The sequence below is a fragment of the Chiloscyllium punctatum genome, chromosome 40, assembly GCF_047496795.1.
Source record: "Chiloscyllium punctatum isolate Juve2018m chromosome 40, sChiPun1.3, whole genome shotgun sequence".
NCBI lineage: Eukaryota > Metazoa > Chordata > Chondrichthyes > Orectolobiformes > Hemiscylliidae > Chiloscyllium > Chiloscyllium punctatum.
Window position 1 is genome coordinate 52,141,470 of NC_092778.1, and position 19,276 is coordinate 52,160,745.

The 19,276-nt window shown below is 40.6% G+C and overlaps 1 protein-coding gene across 3 annotated transcripts in view; it reads left to right on the forward strand.

The window, feature by feature from the left end:
* LOC140464608 (transmembrane protein 94-like) overlaps positions 1 to 19,276 on the forward strand; it is a 157,614-nt gene that overhangs the window by 122,198 nt on the left and 16,140 nt on the right. Inside the window, exon 29 of one of the 3 annotated variants that reach the window (XM_072559890.1) lies at positions 998 to 1,059. The exons of 1 other annotated variant lie outside the window; for it this stretch is intronic. In XM_072559890.1, the coding sequence (XP_072415991.1) occupies positions 998 to 1,004 (7 nt within the window). In that variant the 3' untranslated portion in view covers positions 1,005 to 1,059. Of the gene's footprint in view, positions 1 to 972; positions 1,060 to 19,276 lie in introns of those variants that run through there. One more of the 3 variants, XM_072559889.1, reaches the window with a different exon arrangement.

The following is a 19,276-nucleotide window of genomic DNA, read 5'->3' on the forward strand; positions in this document are numbered from 1 at the left end:
GTAAACAGGTTTCATCCTCCATTACTACTTTCTTTTAGTTTGGCAAGTTATTCATAGCTTCTCTTCTCGCCTATGTTTTTTCAAGTTTCACCTAGTCATCATTTTGCATCACAAGCACCAACAGAGCAGCACAGTGGCTCAGTGGTTAGTACTGCTACCTCACAGCACCAGGGACCTGGGTTCAATTCCCACCCTGGGTAACTATCTGTATGGAGTTTGCATGTTCTCCTTGTGTCTGCATGGGCTTCCTCCCACAGTCCAAAAGATGTGTAGGTCATGTGAATTGCCCATAGTGTTAGGTGCATTAGTCAGGGGTAAACTTAGTGGGGTGGGTTACTCTTCAGAGAGTCGGTGTGGGCTGAAGGGTCTGTTTCCACACTGTAGGGAATCTATTCTAAATCTACTGATAACCCTACCACAAAGTGTACTATACACCCACTAATTTTTTTCACAAATTGAGCATTTGCTGGCTCCATTTAACAAAACTTCTGGCCATCAATTAGCCTACAATGGGAATGCACAAAAACATAGAGACCTCTCCCCATGTCACCTTCTCTCACAAGGAGCATGCTAAAAATTATTCTGAAATAGAAACTTTCTCAGATTTTGATGGTTTGAACTCATGGGACTCAGTTCTACAAAACTCCCAGCCCTTTCAAGGCCAACTGCAATCTCCTAATTAAATCCAGATCTTGATTTATTCCTAGCCATTTTATCTGACTCCTGCCAAGGTTCTAGTGAGAGTTTAAATGAGCAAGTGAATTTTTCTCCATTCTTCACAAGTTTACAAGATATGTGCAAACGAGGAGAGGCATGACAGTGCCAAAAGCACCAAGAGCTGCAGTACACCATATTTACAGCACCGTAATATTTTATAAAATAAATGAGCTCTCTTTAATTTTCTGCAAGCAATACAAGGGAGATATGCTTGCCTGAATTAAGCTGCATTGTTTCCATTCTCTCCATTTGCAGATCATGTTTTATTATTTCAGTACAGTAAGTAACTGGACAAGGAATTGAGAGGACAAAAGAACAGAAAATGCTGAAGAAACCCAGCAGGTGTAAACAGTCTTAAGAAACATCATCTTGGACTCATAATGTTAGCTCTGTTTCTCTCTCCACAGATGCTGGCAGACCTGTTGAGGTTTTCCAGCATTTTCTCTATTTGGTTCAGATTTCCAGGGTACACATTATTTTGCCTTTATTTAAGGAATCAATAGGCCTGAAATAATAATCCAGTAAATGTACATTCAACTCCCACCATGACAGTTTGATAATTTAAATTCAGCTTGGAAATGAAATCTGCAAATGAAAAGCTCATGTCAGTAATAGTGTTGATGAACCTGCTGGATTGTCATAAAAACCCACTTGGTACACTAATCTTCTTAGGGAAGGAAATCTGCTTTCCATGTCTAGCTGATTCTGTATGTGTCTCTAGCCTTCACCAGTATGGTTGGCTATTAACTGCTTTCTGAAGTAGCCTAGCAAGCCACTTCATCACATCAAACTGCTCAAATAGAAGACCCATGGTAACCTTCTTAGAGCAACAAAGGACCAAAAGTGCTGGACTAGGAGGCAACATCCACATCCCAGAAGTTTATGATTTCCTGTAGCTTCCCTGCAAATCAGTCTCCCTTTTAGTTTGATTCAATCTGTGAAATTGACCACTTTGCCTTAATTATTTCCACGTCATGGCAACTTTTCCAATTTTTAAATCACGGGTTACTATATCATAGACTCAAAGGCAAAATGAAATATAGGAAATAAACTGGAACAAATGAAAGAACAAATCTGTGAGCAAGACTAATAAAAGCCTCAAATAAATTATGGTAACTGATAAATAAAGAGGCACAATTACATTTGATTTCAGGGAAGGAAATAATCTGTGAACCTAAGCTTAAAATAAGCCTCAACCATAGGAAGAGATCCCAAGTCATTATCAGAGTTCTCATTTGCTACAACTTTGTAATTAAAAAAATCTAAACTATTGGTATCAATAAAAATCTGTGTACTGATGTAATTCTAGATTTACAGACCTTCTGATGCTCTCAAGTAACGTAACTAATATGACTTGGGCAAATAAATATTAAAGGAAGCAGAGTTGAAACATACCAATGTACATTCTATCCTTCATAGTTAACGATTAATCATTCAACATGCTAAAATATTACCTCCAAGAAATCATACATTTTCACAAGAACATGACTTTTGGAGCAGGAAGTACACTAGTCTGCCACTGACAATGACAAAAGGCAAAGAATAAGAATGCATTCAATGGAAGAGACTGGTAATAAATCCCAGCAATGACAGAAAGGCTTACAATCTGAGAAATGATATTATCCGAACCACAGATTAGTGCCTGTTTCAATTGTAATGAACACTATTAATGATTCAAATCAAAATACAATTTTTAAAATATCATTCAACTTGTTCAGAGAAGGATCAAAATAAGTTATTAAAAATAAAAAATAATGTTATTATAAGTATGATGGAAGATAAATATTTAGAACTCTCCAGTGTTTTAATGATAAGCACATGTCATCCGAACATATGAATTAGGAGCAGGTTTAGGCATTTTGGCACCACTAGCCTACTCCACTATGTAATAAGATCATGGCTGATCTCAGTGTGGCTTCAAATCCACATTCCTGTCTACTCCCAGAAACCATTGACTCCCTTATTAATCAAGAATCTATCTACCTGTCTCATCAAAATATTTAATGACCCTGCTTCCAAAGACTCATCACCTGCTGAGAAAAATTAACCTCCTCAGCTCCATCTTAAATGGGAAGCCACTTATTTTTAAACTGTGATCTAAGTTGCACCATGAATCAACTAAGTGTCAATTTCAGAGAGTTTCATGGAGGGACTCTCTCCAGGAACTCCAACAAGTTATCTCATACAATTTCCACAGCTCATCTCATCATGTACACACAGCACCTCCATGGTGCTGCTTTCATGCTCTTGTGCACTCACTGGTGGTGGAGGTATTTACCACCGCCAAAACCTTCCACGATTTTCATCAGCACACAATACTTAAAACTCAGTTGTGCACCAGCTCAATTGTTGCCAGCCATAAAAAGCCCTTCACAGTGCACATAATGGGAATGAAACAAAAGGAAAAGCCTCTGACGGTATGAGTGACACTTTGTTGGAAATTGAAGATCAAATTCATAACTCTATTGTTACTTCATCTGGAACCCCTGACCCTGACTGCCCCAAATCATTGACTGACACATCCACGCCCCTGCACCGAGATCAGACACCGCCCTTGACTAAGTATGATGGGACCCCCTGACTGGCAATAGCCCCCCTTGACTTGATGGATGATGACTCCTCTTAGACTTTGAGAAACCATTTGGTTGATGCACATTCTGTATGTCTGCTGTGTAAGCTGCTGATAGGTGTTGTAGGTGTGACATTGATGGAGCACGATTCATACAACAGCATGCTGATCATTATGACTGACCACTCCTGGCAGACACGACAGGTTGCTTGACTTTGTATCTGCACTAAAAGCAGAGGCAAAACAGAAGTATTGTGAGCCTGAACGTGGAGGCAATGTCCACAAAGGGAAGGCAGTAAGCATCCAAATAGGAGCAAGGTGAATGAATACTTAAAAAAAGGAAAGAATTCTGAGATGTACCTTGCTCCGTTGCATGAAATGTGTGCCTGTTCCTGTGTACAAAATAGATGAGCTGCAGACTTGTAATGAGTAGTGTCAGTCAACTCCAATGAGGAGAACTGTATTCTAAATGAGGTGCAACTATGCCATGATCATGTAGAGAGGCCTATGTCTGTCTAACACCAACTTCTGTGGATTGGGGTGCAGGCAGTCACTGCTAATGGAGCATGGCCAAAGATGTTGGGGAGCTACTGGTTAAGATGGAGGTCCAGTGAAGGCATGGTCTTCAACTGCAGCCACCTGGTCACGACTCTGACTTCCATGTTGGGAATTGTTGCCATCTAGTTGCTCTTCACCATATGGGGGAATGGCAATTTGCAGATAAATTAGATGAGAATAGGTAATCATGAAATATTAATGAATTGAAATAGACCTGCCATGGCTCATTAGCAAACTTCTAGATGTTGAGAGGTTGCAGAGGGATACGGGTGTCCTAGTACATGAATTGTACAAGATTAGTATGCAGCTACAGCAAATAATCAGGAACATTAATAGAATGGTATGTTTTGTTGCAAAGGGAATTGAATGCAAGAATAGCGAGGTTATGCTTCAACTAAACAGGGCATTGATGAGATTGTATTTAGAGAACTGTGTTCAGTACTGGTCAGTATACAAGGAAGGATCTTAATGTGTTGGAAGCAGTTCAGAGAAGGTTTACAAGACTAATACCTGGAATGAGCAGATTGGGTTATGAAGGATGGCTTAATGGACAAGGCCTTTATCCTCTGGCATTTAGAACAGTCCGAGGTTACTTAATTGAAAAATATAAGATCCTGAGGGGATGCAGTTGGATGGATGTCAAAACAATGCTTTCTCTTGTGGGAGAAACTAGAACTAGGGGTTATAGTTTAAAACAAAGGATCACCGTTAAAAATGAGGAAACTTCTTTTTCTCTGAGCATTGTAAGTCTTTGAAATTCCTTTCTGCAAAAGGCAGTGAATGCAGAATCTTTAAATATTTTTAAGGCAGAGGTAGGTAAATCCTTGATTTTCAAGGGGATTAGAGATCATTGGGAATAAACAGGATTGTACAGTTGAAGTTAAAATCAATTCATCTAGGATCTTATTGAATGGCAGAGCAGGCTTGAAGGACTGTATGATCCACTCTTGTTCTTTGTTTGTATGCTTTCATATTCATACCTTACCATTAAAACATTAAGTTGAAAATCAGACTTATTTTTCTTGACATTCCAAATTTTCTGATCTTGCCATATTTTCCCAACTGATTCCCACATCATTCAGGGGCTGTGAAAATTCAGGCCTGTGTCCCATAGTTCTGATCTTTCTCGTAAAGGAAAATATCCTTTTAACGTCCACCTTGTCAAGACCCTTCAAGATCTAAATATTCCGCTAAGATTGCCTCTCATTCTTCTAAATTCCAATGGATATAGGCCCAGCCTGTCCAGCTTTGTCTCACATGGTGATTCCCTCAATCCCAGTATCAGTCAAGTGAACTTCTATTCGTCAGTGAAATACAGTTGAAATGTATCTGTGTTTGATCTGCATTGTTAGTAATGTTTTGAGAAAGAATTGTCATTTCACTGCACAGAGTCATTTAATTAATTTCTGTAAATGTTAAGATTGTAATTTTGAATTCATTTTTATTTCGTCGTGCTGTTACCTTTTGGTCTTAGGCCAAATATTATAGCATTTACTTTTATGTTTGACATCTTTGCACTTGCTTATTGTTAAACTGTATCATTTACCTCATGTGTGGTTTTCAAAGCATAAATGTGACTGCTATCTTCCTCATCCATTCCCAAGCCTTCCTGATCTCATACAATAAGGCCAACCTTTGACATAGCAGATTTACTTGGCTGACACATTTTTGTCATACGGTTAAACAGGCATAATGTACCTAAAATCCAAGACATATTTCAGTAGATTATCTAAGAGGAGGATGCACAATTTAAAATGCTCCAGTGAACAAAAGTGAAACATTATTTCCTGTACAGTAATTCTTTCATTCAACATTCTGTTCTTTATAAAACTACTGTTGTGTTCAAGTATAATTCTGTTGGTACTCTTGCCTCTGAGTCAGAACATTGTAGGTTCATAATAATTTATCCTTCTAATGTCCGAAGATTTTGTACCTAAGATGGGATGAAGGACTGTAATGTTGAACTTTTATTTCTTTATTTTTCTAATTTACTCCTAAGATCCTGGACCTAGGTACCCTTGTATCTAAGATGGTGCTGTCAGTGGTGACTTTGTAAATTTTTCACTGAACTCATGTGAATACATGACAATTAATTCTAGAGTCATGGAGTCATAGAGATGTACAGCATGGAAACAGACCCTTCGGTCCAACCCATCCATGCCGACAGATATCCCAATCCAATCTAGTCCCACCTGCCAATACCCGGCCATATCCCTCCAAACCCTTCCTATTCACATACCCATCCAAATGCCTTTTACATGTTGCAATTGAACCAGCTCCACCACTTCCTCTGGCACCTTATTCCATACACGTACCACCCTCTGTTACCCTGTAGGTCTCTTTTATATCTTTCCCCTCTCACCCTAAACCTATGCCTTCTAGTTCTGGACTCCCCGACCCCAGGGAAAAGACTTTGCCTATTTATCCTATCCATGCCCCTCATGATTTTGCAAACCTCTATAAGGTCACCCCTCAGCCTCCGACGCTCCAGAGAAAACAGCCCCAGCCTGTTCAGCCTCTCCCTGTAGCTCAAATCCTCCAACCCTGGCAACATCCTTGTAAATCTTTTCTGAACCCTTTCAACTTTCACAACACCTTACCGATAGGAAGGAGACCAGATGTGCATGCAATATTCCAACAGTGGCCTAACCAATGTCCTGTACAGCCGCAACATGACCTCCCAACTCCTGTGCTCAATACTCTGACCAATAAAGGAAAGTATACCAAACGCCTTCTTCACTATCCTATCTACCTGAGACTCCACTTTCAAGGAGCTATGAACCTGCACTCCAAGGTCTCTTTTGTCAGCAACACTCCCTAGGACCTTACCATTAAGTGTATAAGTCCTGCTAAGATTTGCTTTCCCAAAATGCAGCACCTTGCATTTATCTGAATTAAACTCCAACTGCCACTTCTCAGCCCATTGACCCAACTGGTCCAGATCCTGTTGTAATCTGAGGTAACCCTTTTCGCTGTCCACTATACCTCCAATTTTGGTGTCATCTGCAAGCTTACTAACTGTACCTCTTATGCTAATTCTAATTAAGTTACCAGAAACTTCAGCACAATAATCTCAGCTGTTACTTCAATGCTGCATAATGTTTAAGATGAGAGGTTAAATCAATGCTCCATCTGCCTTTTTCGGCAGACATAAAAGATGACATGGCACTATTTTGAAGTTCAGCAAGGGAGTCCTATTTCTCCCCAGTTTCCTGGTTAGTGTTAATCTCTAAACAATCATTATTAAAACAGGTTATCTGGCCGTTAACATATTGCTACTTGTGGGATCTTGCTGTGGACAAATTAGCTGTCACATTTCCAACATTATAATACTGTACTTCAAATTATTTAATTGTCTGTAAAGCATGTTGAGACTTCTTGGGGCTAGGAAAAGTATTGTAAATCTAATGTCTTTCTTCCTTTCTTTACCACAAGAAAATAATTCAAACTTCCTACTCTCCAGGACATGAGTTGTGGAAAATTCCAGGCAGCAAACTGTTAATCTGGCTGTGTTTCGAGGAAATCAGTTTTTTAAAGGCAAAGCTTTAAACATTCATCTAAAGTCATTCCCACAGGATTATGATTGAATTCCTTCCCCATGAAGTCACAGAGGACAATCTTTTGGCTTTTCCTCTAATCATGGAAAGCCAGAGAGGGCTGAGAGAGGGCTGAAAGAGGGCTGAAAGAGGGGCTGAGAGAGGGCTGAGAGAGGGCTGAGAGAGGGCTGAAAGAGGGGCATGACACCAGTTGGCTTCAAAACAATTTGGGTAACTCAAAGAAGAAAGCAATCCTTCCAAGTAAAGGGAAATCTGATTTAAAGAACACAGTCGTATTTTACTTTTTTAAATCTCAATAATAAGAAAGGATGGGGAAACAATCACTGAAGGGGCAGATTCATGAAAAAGCTCTGCAGTTATTCATCTTTACAGGGATGGAGTTCTTCGTGTCAGTAATTTTGAGTGAGAAAATTGCAACAGGTCCATAAATGAGAAATATCAGTTGCTGAAACTTCCCCTAAAATTATCAATTGGGATTTCATGCAACGTTCTAATTTAAACTTCATGATTACTTGAACAGAAACAGAACTAGAGGACATAGGTTTAAGGTGAGAGGGGAAAGATATAAAAGAGACCTACGGGGAAACCTTTTCACTCAGAGGATGATATGTGTATGGAATGAGCTGCCAGAGGAAGTGGTGGAGGCTGGTACAATTGCAACATTTAAGAGACATTTGGATGGGTTTATAATTAGGAAGGGTTTGGAGGGATATGGGCCGACTGCTGGCAGGTGGGATTAGAGTGGGTTGGGATATCTGGTCGGCATGGATGGGTTGGACCAAAGGGTCTGTTTCCATGCTGTACATCACTATGACTCTATTGACTTGAATAATACTGGTGTGGCAGCCTGGTGTGGCAGCCTTTTATATAAAAGCAGTATTGTAAGGAAAATTTGTAATTTCTTTAAAATGACGTGGGAATCTGTAACTGCTTTTAAGAGTGTTTGAAAAATACCTGTAAGAATGTGTATTAATTGGACAGGGTCATCTGTGATTTTTTTTTGTATCAAAATGACCTAGAAACCTTTGACCTTAGTTGGTACCAACAGGAAGCAAGTTAACTAAAAACAGTGCCAGTGGACATAGAAAAGGACAGCTACAGGCAAGGGAGCTGGAGGGTAAAGTAACAGAGATGCAGCTACAAAGAGAGACAGACAAAGACATAAAGAGGAACACAATACATTCTTGTGAGAAGAAGAAGCAAATCTATCTCAAGAAGAGGTCAACAAAGTAGAAATTGCTGGAAAGGCTCGGCAGGTCTGCCAACATTTGAGTAGAGAAATCAGAGTTAATGCTTCATATTGAGTGATCCTTCCTCAGGAAGAGGTTGGTTGTTTCTCTGTTTGACACAAAAGGAAGCAGGAGCTTTTGGGAGTCAACGTGTGCACTGACTAAAAAGATCTATAATCTGGAGTTATTATTTTCCAGTGGGGGCCAAACTGTGAAAAAAATGATATTCTTAGTTGGCCAGTTAAAAAGGGATTTTGGAAAACTACAACTTTAGAACTGTCATGACCTGAGGGAGAAAAAAAGGTTATAAATTTGTGCCATGCTGATAATTATATCTGTGAAACTCAAGAGAGGAAAGTTAATATAGGACCAGAACCTTGATTTGATTTGATTTATTGTGGTTACATGTACCTAAGTACAGTGACAAGCTTTGTATTACAAGCAGTATAGGAAGAAAAAAAGCAAACAAGGACATACCAATCAGAGTTAAAAATCACCTGATGAAGGAGCTTCGCTCCGAAAGCTAGTGTGCTTCCAATTAAACCTGTTGGACCATAACCTGGTGTTGTGTGATTTTTAACTTTGTACACCCCAGTCCAACACTGGCATCTCCAAATCATACCAATCATAGGGTGCCTAGACAGAGCAAGACATACAGGTTACAACCGCAAAGGAGATGTGCAAAGTAACATCAGCATTAGCAAGATCAACATTATTTGAAGTTAGAGAATCCATTCAATGGTCTATTAATGGCAGGGAAAAAGCTGTCCTTGAACCTACTGGTGCATGTGTTCAAGCTTCTGAACCTTCTGCCTAATGGAAGAGGTCGGAGGAGAGCATTATTGGAACGGGAGGGGTCTTTGATGATGTTTGCAGTCTTTCCATGGCAACATGAAGTGTAAATGGAGTCCATGGATGGGAGGGTGGCTTCCCTGATGATCTGGGCTGTGCACACAACCTTCTGTGGTTTCTTCAGGGCAGGGCAATTGCTGAACCAAGCTATAATGCACTCAGATAGTATGCCTTCTATGGTGCATCTATAAACATTGGTGAGAGTCCTTATAGTCATGTTGAATTTCCTAAGCCACCTGAGGAAGAAGAGGCATTGTTGTGCCTTCATGACTGTCACATCTACGTGAGCAAACCAGAATAGGGTGTTGGTTATCGTCATTCACAGGAACTTGATGGCTTCAACCCTCTCAAACACAGCTCTGTTGATGGAAGTGGGGGGGTGTCCTCTACCTTTCTTCCTGACATGGATGATCAGTTCTTTTGTTTTGTAGACATTGAGAGAGAGATTGTTCTCACTGCACCATGACACCAAGCCCTCTGTCTCCACCCTGTTTTATGACTCAACGTTGTTTGAAGTCCGTCCAGTCACGGTGATGTCATCAGCAAACTTGTAGATGGTGTTTGTTCAGAGTTTGTCTACACAGTTGTGGATGTGCAGACAGTACAGTATGGGCTGAGAACGCATCCTTGTGGGGTGCCAGTGTTGAAGTTTATCTTGGAGGAGATGCTGTTTCTATTTTCACTGACTGAGATCTGTGGGTCAGGAAACTGAGGATCCAGTTGTAGAGTTGAGATCTATGTCTTAGAGTTTTAAGATCAGACTGGAGGGGATTATGGTGTTGAAGGAGGAGCTAAAGTCTATGAGTAGGAGTCTGATGTAGGTGTCCTTGTTATCCAGATGTTTCAGGGATGATGCAGGGCTAGAAAAATGGTATCCACAGTGGACCTGTTTCATTGGTGGGCAAATTGCAGGGGATCGAGTCAAGTTGGGAAGCGACACTTGATGTGGCCAACAAAGCACTTCATGATTATGGAGGTCAGAGTTACTGGGATTCCTGGCATACCCTTTATGAATAAAGAATGATATTTTGTGGAACTGTATAGTTTCACAGGTGCACAGGGATTTGATTTGATCTGATTTATTATTGTCAAAAGAAACAAAATATAGTGAAAAGTATTGTTTTGCATGCTAACCAGACAAATCATACCTTACATAAGTACAACAGGGTACGAAAATGCACAATATAGTGTTACAGCTACAGAGAAGATGCAGAGAAAAATCAACTTTAACATATGAGAGGTCTGATCATAAGTCTAATAGCAGGGGGAAGAAGCTGTTCTTAAATCTGTTGGTATGCATTTTCAAACTTTTATATCTCCGCCCATTGGAAGAGGGTAGAAGAGAGTATAATCGGGTTGGGAGGGGTCTTTGATTATGTTGGCTGCTTTCCTGAGGCAGCGGGAAGTGTAGACGGAGTCAATGGAAGGAAGGCTGGTTTTCGTGACAGACTGAGTTGCTTTCACAACTCTCTGTAATTTCTCTGTGGTCTTGGGCAGAGCAGTTGCCATACCGAGCTGTGATGCATCGGGATAGGATATTCTCTATGGTGCGTCTATAAAAGGTAATAAGTCATTGTGGACATTGCCAAAAATTCCTTAGCGTTCTGAGGAAGTAAAGACGTTGGTGTGCTTTTGTGACTGTAGCATTGATATAAATGGACCAGGACAGACTGTTGGTGACATTTACTCCCAGAGACTTGAAGCTCTTGACCACCTCAAGGTCAGCACCAAACAGGGGTGTGTCCTTCACTCCACTTCCTGAAGTAGATGACCAGCTCCTTCAGTTTGCTGACATTGAAGAAGAGATTGTTGTCATTGAGTGATGTGGGCACTCTGCTTGTGTAAGATATATCTTTCTACTGATTATTTAAAGTGAAATTTACCTTTTTTTAAATTTTAGGTAGAATGTACTCCTATTTAATTTAAATTGGTGTCTTATTTGTGTGAAACCAAAAGTTGCAAAAAGTGAACTCTTGTAGGTACTTCCTCTGTGGGAACTGTTTAGTCGCTTTGGTTATTTTGGTTTATGATTCCCACTGTAATACTGTTCATATGGCTCCAGCAATCCTAGCCAGTTTACTAACTCAGGTGATAAGGAGACAGTCTCTGGTAACAAGGGTATAGAAGGGGGATTGCTAGCATGGGATTTTTTCATTTAAAACTCCACATTGAATCATACAAAGTTACAAAATAAGTTGGGAACATTGACGAATGTGAATATATCCCTTAATGGTCGTGTAGGTGAAAATGCTTTCCAGTGTAGCACTAAGCCATGTAGAATAAATGAGACCAATTTCAAATTCCTCATCTGTGCTGAGTTACTGATCTGAAACAGGTGGTGCTACAGTTGGTCTCAGAATGTCTACGTGGGGGAAATACTGGCAACAGTGAAATCATGTCCTGTTTTGAGTCAGTACCTTCAGGACAGCAGGGGAATGGCATTCAAATACAAAATTGAATTAAAACTTCGCATTTATATAACATCTGTTGGTTGTTCCATCTGGACAATTTGGGTGTGTAATACTGGCAACAATGGAATCATATCCGAGTGTGAGTCAGTATTTCAGGAAAACAAGGAAGGGTATTAAGGATGCAAAATTGAACAGTGACATCTGTTAGCAGTGCATCTGGGCAATATTAATTATACATTTTGCTCTTAATGTGCTTATGAATAGAATACCACTCTTCTCATTATTGGGTATTGTGAAGGTCATAGTTGAGAGAAAATTAGCAGTTAATTAATTAACATTGCAGACTATACCCTGTCCTAGCCATACTTAAAGAAACAATTGATGACTTGCCTGCCTGTAAAACTTGAGATATGAATGCATTTTGTGTTGATCATTATTTTAAAAATTAGTTAAAACTAAACAAAGGTTTTTTGCTTGTAGTGAATAGTACACCTCTTCATTAGAAACACAATGGTTACTGTGAATTATTTTTATCTGAGAAATAATTCTATTAGACTATACACAGAAAAAAAACTAAAATGGGAAAATTTGTGGTAAAGCAACAAATAATTTAAACATCTGAGAAATCCCAACACTTCTGTTATATATCAAGTCTCATTCCTGATTATAAGTCTCATTCCAGAAGATTTATAAAGCACTGCTGGATAGCTGGTGCTATTGTCATCAGCATAAAAAGCTGATGGAAGAAATATAGTCAGGAGGTTAGAAGAGGGGAGTGGAAAAAGTCAAAGAAATTAGATTCCCCCTAGTATTTCTGACTCTCAGCCAAGATTTGGAACAAGAATTTTCAAAAAAACACCCTTTTGTGATCACAATTCAGATGCCAGTGAAGCGCCTGTTGTTTCTGAATCAAACCTGGTGGCAAAGTAAGCAAGAAAACTTTTCTAGAAGACAATTAGTGGATATTCATGATTGACATTACTATTATTACCAATTGTTACCACTGCCTGAAGACATGGTCCAGAGTACCAAACCCAAGAGAGCTACGTTTCATCCATTATCAAACCCAGGAAAATGATCTTTCATCTTGTGCTAGCCCCCAAATAACAGTGACACTTGAAATAGTTTCTTCCTTCCTGTGTGCTGCTTGATTAACACACATGCCAAACTAGGGTGATATGTCAAACTGACATATTCGCACTGACTAATGAGAATGCACAGCCTACCTAAAGTAAATGTAAATATCACAGTTTGGGGATATTCTTCCCATAACCCGTGGGAAGCTGCAACTCACCACCTGCGAGGGTGTTAAAGGCAGAAATCTTCATAACATTTAAGAAGCATTTAAATGTATACTTGTGATGCCAAGGCATACAAGACTATGGGCCAAGTGCTGGAAAATGCGATTAGAATGGTTAGGTGCCTGTTTTTGACTGGTGCAGACTCAGTGGGCTGAAGGGCCTTTTCCTGTACTGTAGACCTCTATGACTCTATAACTCATAAGTTTGAAATGTTTATTTCCATTGTAAGTAATTGTGATCCCAAGGCAAACACCTCTGGACCGACAGAGACACAATAACTGTTGGGGTAAAATCCATATTTGTTACTACTTGGCAGGTTGCTCATGATCCCAGAAACTGTTTTTTGATGCAACCCATTTGATTTTTGGATTTGCACATGTAACCTTGAATGCCTGTGCACAAGAATGCACATATCAGTCATGTGCAAAAAGATTTAAATGTGACATTTTGAATAGTGACAATATGATTTCAATGGAAAGTTGAAAAGTACATGGAGAAAGAAATAAACGATAATACTAAAAGAGTTCAATGAAGCAGGATGGGAGGAGGCTTATTGGAGTCTTCACCTCAGTATAACACATTGAGGCCAAATGGCTTATTTCTGTGCAGGCAGAGCTCAGTAATTTGTTATTCAGGGAGCACTGATGATGCTTTTATTGTGCAATGATCTGGTATGCTTGCATTATTTGAAGGTCCCAAGAAAATGGCTGTTAGGAGACTACTGCAAGGATGTGTAGTCACAATGCTAATTACTAACCCCAACGCAGCATAAGAATGTATGTAACGAGGCCCATGCCACTTCCCAAGTTACACCTGAGAATACCATAGGGTTGCTGAAGTAACAAGGGTAATGATGATAGCTGATCTACATACAGATCCAGTCCAGCAGCACTTCAGTTTGAAAATTATCATCATTGTTTTCAAAACCCTCACTGGCCTCTCATCTGCACCCCTCAAAGATCTCTCCATTTCTCCAAACTCTTTAGCTGCCCTGGCCATAAACTCTGCAATTTTCTTCCTTAACCTTCGCATTCCTCTTGCTTTCCCCGCTCCTATAAAGCATTCCTTAAAATGTAGCTCTTTTATCAAGCTTTTATGACCTCTCCTAATACCATCTTATGCGACTCATTGTCAAATTTTACTACTTTTACATTACTGAGATTGTTTTACTATATTAAAAATGCTACATAAATATGGGCACTTGTACTTGATGCCACTGAGGGAGGGTGCTGCCCAGGGTAATTTTTTAATTAGGTTTCCCTTAATGAAATGTTAATCAAATCAAGTCAGTTTATATCAGAGAGGCTGCCATCTGTGTGAGATTTATCCTTTGAAACTGGCCAAACACCTCACTGACGTTGGAATAAAAGCAGTTTTGGGTCACTTGCAACACTGATGGATTTAGGAGGCTTCAGCTGCTCTCAGTTTTAAGGCTAGAAACTTTAGGGATTAGAAACAACAGTTAAGGTTTTATGTGAACAATTAGAATGATGGGAAGGGAAGATGTTTTCTTCTATGAACATAACATTTGAAACACTAAGATTGAAAATAATTAGAATGTAAATGAATGTTTGAGCAGAATCTAGGGACGCTCAAAGAAGTGAGAACCAATGCGGGGAGGTTCAATTAATTGTGCAGGAGACAAAATGTCACCTTCCCCATGGTGAAATGAGATTTTCCAATTAAATTGGCAGCAGATTGAAAGTGGTCATGTTCCCAATAGTGAGCAATGGGGACCCATTCTTAATGCATTAGCATTGAATCCATACACATTAGAAACATGGGTCTGAATCTTACCAGAAATCACTTGTTTCATTTTCATTGAATTTCATGTACGGTTTCTTTCTGCAAGGCCTACCAACATTTAATGTGTAAACATTCCAAGGCATGTCATTAACTGTGGACCACATCCTATGATGCTAGCCATTCCTGGATTATCCAGAGACCTGACACAATGTCATATTCAACGTTTGGGAGAAGATTTGTAGCTCGGGTGCTCGTTGTTGTGGTTCTGTTCGCCAAGCTGGGAATTTGTGTTGCAAACGTTTCGTCCCCTATCTAGGTGACATCACTGAGGGACGAAACGTTTGCAACACAAATTCCCAGCTCGGCGAACAGAACCACAACAACAATATTATATTTAAAAAGCTGTTGTGCAGCCTGTCAAGTGCTGGAAATCTGAAGCTGCCCAATATGGTTAATGATATCTGCCTGGACAACACAAATAAGGAAAAACTGGCATCCTACTTTGCAGACAGGGACCTGAAGACTTGGGGTGACATTATCTTCTTCCCTGAACTGTTGGAGGAGACCACAAACACCAGACTCTGCCAGCTTGATGTGAGGGAGCTTCTTGGGTCAGTACAGTGTTTACAGTCCACAAAAACACTCAGCAGTGCCAAAAGGAAGTCAGTGATTTTCTCTGCTCTGCCATGCTAAGTGTCACAATGTTTGCTCTACTATCTCATACTCACATTAGCACTGCATCAACTGCCTACCAAGGCTCATGCTCTACCCTTCTAAGTAGTGCACACTTACTCTCACTTCCCTCGAACCCGCAGACTAATAACATTGCATGCGCTAATGCACCACCTGCTCACTTGCTCTGGACACCTCACTGCCTTCTCCCACCTGCATTAGCACTAACAGCTGTGCCACCCAATTTCATCTCATTCAGTCCCTTCCTTTATCCCATTACAGGAATCAAAAGTCTATAATAGGGCCAAAAGGAGCCAGGATGGCTGGTGGGGTGCCGGATCTTCCACTCTTCACCACCTATGTCAAGAGGATCTTAGCCCTCACTGTGGGGACTAGGACTGCTTATGCAGAGATGCTAAGACTCCCATCTTGTAGCAAACAAGTAAGAAATAAAGTTCATTGTTTTGCTACTCTCCCATTACTCTCCACTGTGAATCTATTATTATCATGTCATAACTTCTTTCCTTTGGTTGTAATGCTTTCTCTCTTTTGTCTCCTTGGGATGTCCATGATCCCCATGGTAAAGATGGTGGTGTTGCAAACCTTCCCTTCCTCCAACTCTGAGACAGCAAGGGGTCAAAGTAAGCAGTTCATGCACCATGTGCAAGCATTGGGTAAATCACTGGTTGGTACTTTGGTAACTAGGCTCAATCTTTCCAAGTAGCTGAATATTGTTGTTGCATCACTGCCATTTGTGGGATCATTTGCTATCTTGCATGATATGGTCAAGAGAGCTCGAGGTAATAATTTGGACTTTTTACAGAAGGCTAATGCTTAAAGTTCACAGAACACATATGATTTACAGCTGCAGCGTTCAGGTGTTTATGTAATGCTGTTTGCTTCCCTTTGAAGAGCCACACATCTCTTGAAATAGAAGTCTCGCTCTCATCATGCCCCACCCCAGAAGGAAAAAGCAGTACAGCTGGTGAATGAGAACCAGTATGACCAAAATGTTCATTTCCAAGTATTACAGTTTTCAAACTGTTTTTTCTTTCCAAACCTCTTAACGTGATCTCAGCCATTTTCATCTTCATTACATACTTGTTGTTTACAGTGATCGTTCCTCAAGCATGAATCTCAGGCTTAGTCTCTTAACAATGGTGAACCCCCAAATATAAACTTTCCCTTCTTGGTTGCCTGCCCGGACAACCCCATTGGCTCTGAATTTGCCCAAGTCTCCATCCAATCTGTCTATCTAAACCTTCTACTGCCCGGTTTACCCTTCCAACCCCAGGCATACCAAATAAACATAACAGATCTAGTATTGTACTATAACTCCATTGAAGTCAGGTTGCTTTAACCATTGATGATCCTTCCCTCCCATATTACACCTTTTCCTACCATGCTATAATGTATTCCTCCTTCCATCCCAACATTCTGACTCAAGTCCTCATAAATAAATGCCTCATTCTCCATCCCACTGGCCAAGCGTCTTTCAAAACTTCACCAGACTAGTTGCTCTGGACCCAGCCCCTTGAGCCACTCCCTGGAATCCCTGATCCTGAACATCTGGAGTGGTCAACTAACCATGCTCCTGCCCCTCAATTGATATCAGAGGATGCCCCTGACTTAATGTGCTGGGATCCCTGTCTGAAGGGTGTCTCTCTGGAACTGAATGAGACCATTCCCCTTAGATTTTGAGACATGGCTTTTTGCTTGCGGCACACACAGTATCTTTGACACATAGATGCAAGCACAGGCTGCAGCTATGAGATTGACATCATTGGTGCCTTACAGAACATACCCACCCCTTAACTGTCGACTGCTGACAATTATATCTTTGCTAAGCAACAAGGTAAGACAGAATTACTGTGATTCTTTAAGATCTGGCTGAGGGGCCAAAGCACAACAAGACAAAACAAGACAAGGCAAGGCAAGACAAAGCAGAGATTCTGCCAAGTTGGCATAAAGTGAGTGAGTACAAAGCGAAAAGCTGAGATGATGCCTAGCCCAATCTGTGAACTGGGTTGCTGTTCCTGCATACAATCTTTTCTTACGCAACATTCCATTGTGTTCCAGGGTGCAGCATTGAAGTGCAGAAGTGCACTCTAAGTGGATCAGTGATGCACATTATGATGCTGTGAGGTTGGGAGGGTCCTGGAAGGTGATGTGGGGTTGTTGCTGCCCATGAAGTGGCCAAGTATCCATGACAAAGGTCTGGAGGAGCAAGCAGTGAGCTGGAGTCACCAAGTACCTGCTCTAATTTTCATGTCAGGAATTCTTTTCTACTTTCTATTTGACAGCTAGTACACTGGCCGGATGCATATCAATGAGGTGAGATTATGTAATAATGAGAGTGATAATGAACAATAATCTGTTCATAGACTTCTTGCTGCCCACTAGCGAGAATCTCATTGACCTCTAGAATCTGGTCTTGCTATCAAGAAGTGTCTTGGTGGACATCTCACCCAATGTTTCCAAGTTTTTCAGCATAACTCATTGTTGTTCAGGGACTGGGAAGATTCTGCTTAATGTTACCAGATTAAATTGTACCTTGGCCATAAAGACAGAGGGGACCTGATTGAGGTCTACAAAATCATGGGAGGTGGACAGGGTGGATAGAAAGAAGCTTTTTCCCAGAGTGGGGGACTTAATTATTAAGGATTACGAGTTCAAGGTGAGAGGTGAAATTTTAAGGGAAATATGCGTGGAAAAGTCTTTACACAGAGAGTGGTGGGTGCCTAGAACGCGTTGCCAGCGGAGGTGGTAGAGGCGGGCAAAATATCATCAGTTAAGATGTAACTAGACAGATACATGAATGGACAGGGAGAAGAGGGATACAGATCCTTAGAAAATAGGCAACAGGTTTAGGTAGAGGATTTGGTGCAGGCTTGGAGGGCCAAAAGGCCTGTTCCTGTGCTGTAATTTTCTTTGTTTTTTGTTCTAAATTGGCAGCAAACAAGAAAACCTTGCCTTCAGATTCATTACTCATATGTGGTAGTCAAGGTAATCTTCTTGGCAGATTTGGAAAGGTAGGAGCTCCTTGACCTGTAGGGGGAACATTGTTGGACAAGAGGACAGATGGCCGAGCCATTGAATTGAGCTTGGGTAGCAACTGTAGGGAGAGGTTGAGGCATGTTGAGGCAAACAATGTGTGCCTGTATGTGCGCTTGTTAAATATAGCACCAGGACCTCAGACCTTGTGGGTAATTTAAGCTCAGTGACATCCTGCTGTCCCCCACACGCATTTGACCAAGTATCTTGACTGTGAACATCTAATTAGTTGGCCACCATATGACTGTGTGTGCTGATTTTTACTGTCAAAGGCATTTGATTGGATGTTGCAAGAACAGCCAGTTCTGCTACAATGTCGGTTTCTCCAATGTGAATCAGCTTTTAACGTGATTAAAGAGTTTAGACCATTATTTGCAGAATGCGAACTTTCCTTAACTGTATTAGTGATTCTGGCCCGATTAGTTGAAATGGCACTGCTATTACACAATTTCCAACTAACGCGGGATTGCAAGAGATCATGTTATGTCAGAGCCAAATGTACTGCCTCAGGGCAGATGTTCGATGTTCTTTGGGACTGTCTGTATAGGCACAGAAAGCAACTACTGGATTCCTCCCCAAATCTAAGTCAGCGTATAAATGAAAATGGAAT